Consider the following 10,753-nt stretch of genomic DNA (forward strand, 5'->3'; position numbering starts at 1 on the left):
CTTGACCATACTTCCTTACCCAGACTTGATCTATAATCCTTACATCTGATCAAATACTTCAAGAATCTGTTTATAGTTTTTGCTGTCTTACTTTTTCAGATTAAAGAATGGCCTAGATTTTATATTACTAGGATTATATTTTATATTTTTTTACAAAAAAAGGTGAAATCTTGCTATTTGCAACAACATGGATGGACCTACAGGGCGTTAAGCTAAGTGAAATAAGTTAGACAGATTAAGAGAAATATTGTATGATTTTACTTATATGTGAAATCTAGACAGAACAAAACAAAAACAGACCCATTGATACAGAGAACAAGCAAACGTTTGCCAAAGGGGAGGGAGGTGTGAGGTGGAGTGGGGGGCAAGGAATGAATGGCCTAATTTTACATGTCTTACCAGTTTCACCACCTCCTTCTATTTGTTGTAAACTTCTCTCTTTTGAGCTTTCAAGGGCACCACCTTTCTAGTATGAAGAGATTTGGCCAATACAATTGTGAACACACTATCCTTGCTTGTTGCACTTCAGACTAATTTTTTTTTTTAGTCAGGTTTTGTACAGCTAATTCTGACTAGCTCTCCAATACCCTTCAATCATTCTAGTCGGTCTCTTTTAGGGAACATTCTCAATTTCTAAAATGGCCATCAGCGGCATACAATTTCTAAGCATCCTACTCATCTTGGTACCTCTCAATACACCTGCTACAGTGCCTATTTCATTGGGGGAATATCAATATACAAGAGGGTAGAAGGAAAGCCCATTTCCCTCCCTGCCCCATTGTTCCTCTCCCCAAGTAAACTGACATAAGTGCACCTAAGCGCACTAATGCACCCTTCACCACCGCATTCAAATATTTTCACTTTCCTTTAAAAGACCCAAACTTTATGCACTTTGGTCACACTTCATGTTTATGGTCTTTCATCTCTAACCTTTGCTCTGATCAACCAGTACAATACAAAAGTGATAAATGGAGACTTGACTTGTGGTGGCAAAGGCACCATACAATATACAGATGATGTATTAAAGAATTGTACACCTAACACCTATATAATTTTATCAATCAATGCCAGCCCAATAAATTCAATAAAAAAGAAAAATGACAAACACAAAAAACACACGAAAGTAACATCACTTAATGATTCAGAGATGATTTTAGTAAATATCACTACATATCATTTTACAATAACCCTTCTCAACCTCTGGACACTCAACAGAACTATTACAAGTCTCTTCAGCAATTGGTTGAACTTGGTTTATAACTCCCTCTCACACTAATGACAATGGTATCTTATTGTTCTCTCATGCTCATAAACATTAAGCCCTATGCTGGTGGTTTTGTATATTAATTCAGTTTTCACAATGACCCTATGAGGCAGACATGAATGTTATATTTTTACAGACAAAAAACTAAAATGCAGAGAAGTTGATTAACTAACTCAAGTTCACCCAGCTAGAAAGTAGTGGAGTCAAGATTTAGATTTTGGCAGTCTGGTTCCAGAGCTCTTAGGCATGATGCTGGTACACCTTCATCACAGGACTATTCAGCTGAGCTTGAAAACAAATATACAATACACTACAGGCACCGCCAGCAGAGATCAAATCAAAAGTGAGGAAAAAGCAACAATGAAGAGATGAAAAGAGGTAAGACAAAAACATGAGACAAGAAAAACATGATCTTGTATGACAACACTGGGCTGTCAAAATCTCCTGGTTTTCTTTGAGCTTTAGAAAAATAGAAGAAAAACACTGTGTTGGCAGATTTCAGATGAGACAGTGTGTCTGAGATTTGATGTGGCCAGTGAGTGGCCGTTATTTAATTTAAACATGCAAGCTACTAATCATTTGAAAAAAATAAGCTCCTGAACTACATTTTTGAAAGACTATATTGCTATACAAATGCCACAAAAAATCTTTTCTTAAATAATGTTGCTCAATTTCCAGCACCAAATGTGGAAGGATACTACTCTGGGACCTGTAAGAGAAGAAACCCTAAACCCTTGCACTTGTCAAACAAAGCATCTTTCTTTCCCAGAACATTCTGAGATTTGTCAGAACTGTTTTTATTATGTTTTTTCTTGGAAGGCTCTGGATGGATTCTGTGACCTTTATAAGTCCCTTAGAGCTCTGTGACAATGAAGGAAGAAAACCCCAAATCCAGCCTCATCCAATCCATCTAGCTAGCTCTTTCACTAACCCTCCAGTTGCACTTTTCAATCAATATATTATTTTAGAGAGGTGTCAGATCTTCCTATTGACATTGTGGACTTGGAGGAAGTTATTAACTAACTTATAGTATTCCCATGAAATCCATTGGAACACTGACTATGATATGAATTATGGTGGCAAATTTATGAATTATATTCACTGGTTTCCAAGAATCTGGCCTGAGACCAGTGAATTATTTTATAACAATTTTTCAAAAGAGTCCCAGGGTCAATTAAGGTTAGTCATCTGGGACTCCAGAATCAGAAATACTGAAGCAAACATCCAACCTCCCAGCTGAGAGCATTTCTTTGATTTCCCCTTTCAGTTGTATGTGCAGTAATCTAACCTTTAAGAAGCAACGAATCCTCCTATATATGCACGAGCACTCACCATTTTTTGCACATTCTCCTCGGTAATATTGGTGTTATAATTCCAAGAAGCAAGTAAACTTTCATGATACAGTTCTTCAGCTTCAGTGTTAAACTTCTCCAAAAATGTCCTGGCCTCTTCCTCAGTGGGAGTTTGAGCAGCAGCTACAGCAACAAGGCTGAGAAAGAGCCAGGAGGAGCCTGACATCTTTCCCTGTGCGCCAAGATCCCATTCACTGAACAACTCTCCCTGGAGTAAAACCTCCTCGTGAGTTTTTCTCTCTCATCAGCCTTTGAACTTGGGTTGGGCACTGAGCAGGGAAGATAAAAAAAAAACCAGAAGAAAAAAAAACAGTAAACAATCTGGTGAACCAATATAAAACTCATCCTGGAGAGGACAGATATGTAAGCATATTTTAGAGTGATTTTTTATTAAGTAAGTCAGATAAAAATGTTATTCATTAATCCCAGAACATCAGTTTTCCTAGCTTTTATGATTAAATCAAAACTTGTACATTTGGTTAATAATTTATAGACCAAATTCCTTGAAAGCTGTTAAAAATACACTGAAAGTGTGATAATTTTATAGTGACCAAAGAAGCCTAGAATTAGGGATCATGGGGGTAATGTTGTTACTTATATGTTTTTCAGACAATTCCATAGTAAGTTATCCCTGTTTTCACTTTATTTCATGCTCATATTCACAGAAACTCTCTACTTTGGTAACATTTTTCTCTTCCTAATAAATGACTTAGCCCTCATCTTTATGGAATTCATTTCTTTCTGATAAATTCTAATTTTTATAATCAGTTTTAAAACAATAAGATTTCACAGGTTAACTCTCCCCATGTGGCTTGGGAAAACTTAAAGATGTTCATTTTCTATTACTCAGATGACCACGTTAAACACTGGTTCTGTGGCTGACTTCATTGTGTGCCTCCTCCCCTTTCACTTACCTGTTCAAACCTCAGTGAAGGTCACAAGGAAGTGAGAATGCCTCTGCATTGTATGAAATTCAAAGAGAGTCCATGTCAAGCTCTGGTCATCCTTAGCCATAGGATCATGGCAATAACAATTTAAAGAGATTTTAGTGGTAATCCTGTTGAATCTCAGGAGCTGGATCAGTGTCCTTATTCCCAGGCTGTAGGTATTCACATCATAGATAAAAGAGAGGAGCAACTTTAAGTGGCAAGGCTCATGGGCCTGGTTGACTGTGATTATGAAACCCTGAGACAGGGAAAACATTTCTTCACCTAGAAAAACGAGTCTTCCAGGTCCAGGTGAAATGTCAGTAACCAACTTTTTAAAAACAGTTTTCACAACTTCCTCTTGTTACAAAGTTGTGCACACCAGTATAGAATAGGAAAAATAATTATAAGGTAGTGTTTTCCATCATAATATTTCACTTAGGTGTTACCAAAAACCTAGAAGTAAATCATTTTTATTGCCATTATACAGATTGGAAACTGAGATGCAGAGAACTTAAACAAATTGCCAAAGCTCACCAACTGGTAAGTGGTAGAGTCTGGACACAAATGCCTGCAGCTTGATTGTAGAATACAGGCTTTTCACTTGTTGTAGTCAGTGGTCCAAAAGCAGTCATGGGAGTGTAGACCTAGAGCAGCAGAGGGACACTGCCGATGCTGTCCCTCTGGGAAGATGATGGATTTGGGTTCTGCCACATCAAAAAGAGGTGGGTTTTTACTCTCCTTGATGTGATTTGTAATGCACAAATCTTTTCAGAAATAAACTAATTGATAAATATAAGTAATTACGAATACGAATGTTAAAGAAAGTGAGATGGGGGAATCAGCGATATTTCAGTAAGTCTCCTCCCACATTTGAGAAAGCTGAGATCCACTCACTTCTCACAGGCATTAGGAGAAAACCAGTCAAAAGAAGAGGAACATGGCATGAGGCTCTGAACAAAGAGCTGCGGTGTTACTGTAATAACAGCTGAAACAAAACGCTACTGAGGTCACTTCCTAAATGAAGCTCTTAGGTTTAGAAAAACATGGGAGTAGTCCAACTTCAATTCATTGAGGCAGAAAATAAGATTAACATGATCCATTAAAATGGAGAAAGCAGGATACAAAATTTGAAGTCTAAAAAAAGATGGACAAGGAGCCTGAGATAACAGTGAGGCGGGAAAATTCTGGAAGCCAAGAAATTTTGAGAAGCGAGGGAAATGGGTAAGCTGCCCACAATAATTCTGTACAAAAACCAAGTCAATGATGGACAACTACAAGCAGTGACTATAATTGGTGCAATTTTCGTTCACCTTCCATTGAAAAGATGTTGCTTTTCTGATAGCTACCCAGATGCATTCTTCTGAGCCCACTGTGAGAATGAAAAGAATCCATCGAAGACCCAGGGACAGGATACACATAAACAATTGGCCTGCAGGAATGGGTTGTCTTTGAGAAGTAATGGAGTCAGAAAACATTAGGAGACTGGAGATGCAGGAAACCTGTTTTACTTTTCAAAAGGACTGAAGGGTGAATTTCATAAAAGGTAAAAGGAAGAGCTCTTGATCTTGGCATCTTAAAAAACTATATAAAATACAATTTGTAAAATGTGGTTTGCACTTGGAAAAAATATATATCCATAAATATATATCTAGAGATTCACTAGGAACAAGTCAGATGCTGCCTGCCTCATTTCCTTTTTGAAAAAAGAATAGAATAGTAAACAAAGACACAGTGTGTCTTCCTTTTCAATATTGGGGAATTTAACAAAGCATAAAGTTCTATGACCAGATAGATCTAAATGTCTCAGAAACAACCACACACTATAAGATGAAGTGGTCCTCTGATCAACAACAGTTTGTGTCCAAAACAACAGGTCTTGATTCAACAATTATTTATTGTCTACCTATTATATGCCAGACATGATTTTAGATGTTGGATATACACTAATAAATAAGACAGGAAAAGTTTCTGTGGATATCATATTATATAAGGTGGGAGAGAGGGAAGAAACAAAATAGTTGATGATGAATGCTATGACTTTGCAATAAGCAAGAAAGAAGGCTGGTGAATGATGGGGCAGGGATGAGAGAGGTGACATTTGAGTAAAGACATGAAAGAAAGGATGAAAGCTATGTGGATAACTAATGGAAGACTACTCTAGGTAGAAGGAACAGTAAGTGCAAACCATGTAGGCAGACCTCAAGAACATGAGAAGCCTTTGTGTCCAGAGCCCAGACTGGAGGCCACACAAGGAGGGCTATATAGACAACTGTAGGAATTTGAGCTTTACTCTGAGTAATGTGGGAAGACATTGGAAGGCTTCAAGCAGAAAAGTGATCTGGCAAAAGTTTTAATGGGATCATTCTCACTGCCAAGTAGCAAGCAGACAGTAAGAGGTAAAGGTGGATGTAGAGTCAGTCAGGTAGTTACCACAGTAGTCCAGTCAAGCAGGTTGAATAAAAGCTTAATATGAGCTGTAAATCCAACTCGCCTGCTCAACAGAAGATAAATCCATCTTAGACTTCCTTAGACTTTGTTAACCCAAGTATTAGATGCAAAATAATTTAGAGCACCACACTCATTTCTGATAACCACCATTTTAGAGAGACACAGGAGTCTATCCAGAGAAAAAGAAATACTGTATTTTTTGGGCCATAAGACACACCTAGGTTTTAAAGGAGGAGAATAGGGGGAAAATTTTGAAGCAAAAAATGTGGTAAAATATTTAATAACATAAATAACATAATATTTCACCAATGTAAATGTAAACAAAACTCAACAGCAGCATTAACAACCATTATTCCTCCTAAATTTTGGGGGAGTGCATCTTGTAGTTTGAAAAATAAGGTAAATGCATCTAAAATAATGTCATTTGAAGCACATTTGAAGTTCAGACATGGAAGAGAAGACTTAGGGTAGGTAGCTCTCCTTCATCGTGGGCTCGTCAGTTAAAAGAAGACTTAGGTAACATAACGGATTCACTCCACCACTTACTACTAGCTGTGTGACTTTAGGCAGGCAATATTCCCCCACACCTAATTTCCTAAGTTCAAAGCTGATGGCAGTATTATACTCACCTCATAGGGATGTTGTAAGTATTATATGAATTACTAGTTGAGAACACAGAGAAGAATGTTAGGAGCCTATAAATAATAAAAGCCACTCAAAATGAGAGGAGCTGTGTAATCATTAGGAAACTTCAAGAAGTAAGGGAAATGGGAGAATTGTCCACAGTCATTCTGTAGGTAATTTTATATTCTAAGAATAAGAAGGTTCACATAAACAAAACTAAAATGTACTGTTTGGATTAAAGCAGTTTTGCATTTTTAAACAACTTAATGTAGAAATGTTTCTAAAATACACTCCATCCTAATCAGAATGTTGACTGTGCAATATTTTGCACGTCTTTCTTTTTTATAATGACTCACTGTCATTATCTTAAACATCTGACTAGGCTATCTGATCACGATAGTCAATCACTATCTTGAACAGTTTACTGACTAGGCTATAATGTGACAATGTCTTCAAGGCTTTATAATAAATGGCTCCAAACAGCTTTGCTGCTCTTTGCTGTCCATGCAGGGTCTTAATTTGCTGTCACTTCTTGAAGTATGTATTTGTAGTTGCCCTGCCCACCACAAATCCACTTCCTATTTATGATATGCTACCTGCTAAAACCTAAATGGAAACTAGATAACCATAGAGTTCAATCAGAAAATTCTCTCTTCATAGGCTCAGACCTGAGGGTGGGTCTCCACTCTGCTGGAGCAAAGTACATAGACTTGGAGATCCATATTTCCTTTATTGCTCACCTTTTCGCATACTTCTAATAGTTCATAAACAGTGAGGTTGCCAAATAGCTATAGCAAAAACGTCTTCTAGTTCCTGAAGTTGAAAAGACAACTTCAGCAAACTACAGAGGCGCGCGGAGGTGGGGGGGAGGATGTTTTCAGCAATTTTTTTATCATAATTGATAGAGTAATGCTTCTGACAGAAATAAAAATGGATATCAGGAATATAAAACCTAAAGAATTTAAAACTTGCATGGCCAAGAATTACTTGCATTTAGTATAATTGGTTTTGACCACGTATTTACTATACAAAATGAATTTATAAGTACTTTGCAGAAAATAAGTAACAAATTGACTTTTTAGTCCAAAGAAAAGGCTAAAGCTCTTTCCTATTTACCTCTCTAGTTGCAAAGCAGTCATTTTTTCCTATAGATAAAACAAAGATTATCTTTATTAACCAAACTGACAGATATTTCCAACAGAGTTTAAATTTATGAGAACAAACTGGATTCCAGGGGGGTTGTACTGATTATTGCTGGTCTAAATGTATGATAATATAGTGCTTACCATGTAACCTAATTTATTTTTCACACCCATACTGTGCAATATATCAGGTAAAACTAGAGCCACTAGCATTGATTTACATCTAGAGCTTAAGGAGCAAAACTTGAGACTTTATCCAAATTAAAATTAGAATTCAAAGCCCTGGCTGGTTTAGCTCAGTGGATTGAGCACGGGCCTGCGAACCACATGATCACGGTTTGATTCCCAGTCAGGGGACATGCCTAGGTTGTAGGCCACTTCCCAGAAGGGGACTCACAAGAAGCAACCGTACATTGATATTTCCCTCTCCCTCTCTTCTTCCCTTCCCCTCTAAAAATAAATAAATATTTATAAAAAAGAATTCATGGTAGAGTTTGAACAAAGGAGTGACGTGACCTCACTTACCTTTGAAAAGAATCACTCTAGTTGCCATATGGAGAACAAACTACATATGGGCAAGACTATAGGCAGAGAGACTAGTAAGGGGGCTATTGAAATAAACTAGGTGAGACACAATGGCAGCTTGTGGTAGCAGTAAAATCTGTGAAAGATGGCTGGATCTTGAATGCATTTTGACAGTAAAACCAACAGGATCTACTGGTGAATTGGATGTGGGCTGTGAAAGAAAGAGTAAGGGATCACTTTTGGACTGAACAACTGGAAGGACAAGGTGGACATCGATTTAGATGAAGAAGGTTGCAGATAAATCAGTTTGGAGGGAAGACTAGGAGTTCAGTCAGGTTTGTGATAACTGTTAGAGATCTAAGTGAGGGTGCTGAGAAGGCATTAGATAAATCTGCAGTTTGGCAGAGAAGTCAGGGATGGAGATAAACATTTGACAACTGTCAGCTAGAGATGGTTAGCCAAATATACCTTTTCAGTTAAGACCAAAGGGAAACGATCTTACTTCTTCAGAATCCCAATGGGCTAGAAAGTATTGCTTATTAGATTTTGCTATGTATAATGTGCGCTTTTGCCCAAATTTTTGAAGGGAAAATAAGGATGCACATTATACATGGGTAGTACCTGAAATACCTTTTATCTGTTCTTGTGCTTTCTCATTATTTGTTACATAAAATTTCTTGTACCATAATATGTTCAAAAATAAATGCTAAAATTTCTTTATAATACAAAAACAAATATCTAAATATAAACAAATAATTAAATTAAAAAATTAAAACAAAAATTTTTTTCCTGAAAGTTTCAGCCAAAAATGTGGTTGCACATTATTACAGCAAAATATGGTACTCCAACTTCAGAAGGAAATTTGGATGGATATATAAGAGGAAATTTTGCTTAAAACAACCCCAGTCCTTTTATAGTTCATAAGTGGGATAGTTCATAAGTTCACTTTTGTGTGATATGTGCCTCCCATAAACTTTGTTACATCAGCACATTACCCATCTGGCACTAAAAAACAAACAAACAAACAAAAAACAGCTCTAAGGAGCCATCCATGGATTAAACAAGGAGATGCTAAAAGGAAGTTTCATGAACTTGGCCAGAGCATTACCTTTCTTCACTGGTTTATAGCAAAGTAAATATATCTCAGGAACACAGGGAGATTGATGAAGATTCAGAGAAGACAGCTGACATGAGAAATGGTCAAAGTCAAGTGACTTACAACCAGTTCAGGTCGAGGCCAAATGGGCATTCAAAGCATAGTCTGGGGGTGATGGAAGGCTTTTATGCTTCAGTTAATGCTTCCCAATTGACTCTAAATATCTTAGAATAAGCCTTCATCCCTATTGGCCTCTACCTCAGTCTGAAGAGGCCCAATGCAAGGCCCATGTTTTCTGATCCAACTAGAAATGTCCAACAGTAGTTGTCTTCTTGAAACCTAGCAGGCTCTCTTGGAGACATTGTGACCTCCCCTCCTCATCTTCTAAGACAGCAATTTTCATCTCATGGCACACATAAACTAATTGCTAAAAGTCTGAGGCACACCAAAAAATACATTTTTTGCTGATCTGACCAAAAATAGATATAATTTTTAATGATTAAAAAAACAATAATTACTTTTTTGCTCCAAAGTTACTTTTTTCAAAAATTGGGCACCTATATAAGAATTTCTGATACCAAGAATTAACTAATTAGATGCTACCTTATTATGCAATGTGACCAGTAAGGTGCAACTCTCTTATACGGTCTATGAGTATGTATTTATGGTTGAAGACAGGGCATTCACACCAAATGGCTATTGTGCTGGCTGTCATTTTTAAAAATTTGACAATCTAAAGGAAAAGGGATCAATGCCCTTGAATAAATAATCAGATATTTAAAATTTTTTACAGCACATCAGTTAAAAAATCACTGTTGTAAGGGATTTGTGTGGTCTGGGCCATTAGCGAGGCTTGGCCAAGTCTAGTTGCTGAGCCCATATCCCCAGCTTCCCTATATACTCAGAGAGTTCCTTTTACCAAGCTGGAAGAGGAGATCTCACACAGACTCGAACAATATCTAGATAGAGCCTGTTACGCTAAGTACAAGGTTGGTCCTAGGAATGCTGATCAGGACTATAGTCTCTTAATTTTACTCAACACTCTTTTGCCTCCTACCAATATGAAAGTTCATAATTAAAAAATATTATTCTCTTTTATAATGAGTTAAGGAGTGGAACTCAAACTACCTGATAACCTTATTAAAATTGATATACCCTACTACCACATAAACATATTCTGATACTATTTAAACAATTTCCATTATTTTCCTTCATGGCACTTAGCACCAACTGCTACATAACTACCTGTTTTACTAATTAATCACTTTTTTATTGTTTGTGTCTCTCCACTATAATATATGCTCCAGGGGGCAGGGATTGTCTCTGTTCTGATCACTACCATATCCCTAGCTACTTAGAAAAATGCCTGGCAT

General features: G+C 37.0%; 1 protein-coding gene and 1 pseudogene across 2 annotated transcripts in view; one reads left to right on the top strand and one right to left on the bottom strand.

The window, feature by feature from the left end:
• The window catches only part of ACE2 (angiotensin converting enzyme 2), a 44,714-nt gene extending 40,956 nt beyond the window's left edge, over positions 1 to 3,758 (bottom strand). Inside the window, exons 1-2 of one of the 2 annotated variants that reach the window (XM_037046347.1) lie at positions 3,531 to 3,758; positions 2,597 to 2,885 (exon numbers count right to left, since the gene is read on the bottom strand). In XM_037046347.1, coding sequence (XP_036902242.1) covers positions 2,597 to 2,782 — 186 coding nt within the window. In that variant the 5' untranslated portion in view covers positions 2,783 to 2,885; positions 3,531 to 3,758. Of the gene's footprint in view, positions 1 to 2,596; positions 2,979 to 3,530 lie in introns of those variants that run through there. The other variant, XM_037046346.1, reaches the window with a different exon arrangement.
• Positions 3,759 to 9,189: 5,431 nt separating this feature from the next.
• LOC118987303 (uncharacterized) lies at positions 9,190 to 9,289 on the top strand (annotated as a pseudogene).
• The last annotated feature ends 1,464 nt before the right edge of the window (positions 9,290 to 10,753 follow it).

This window comes from Sturnira hondurensis, unplaced genomic scaffold (genome assembly GCF_014824575.4).
Source record: "Sturnira hondurensis isolate 20B ecotype Veracruz unplaced genomic scaffold, ASM1482457v3 Scaffold0005220, whole genome shotgun sequence".
Taxonomy (NCBI): Eukaryota; Metazoa; Chordata; class Mammalia; order Chiroptera; family Phyllostomidae; genus Sturnira; species Sturnira hondurensis.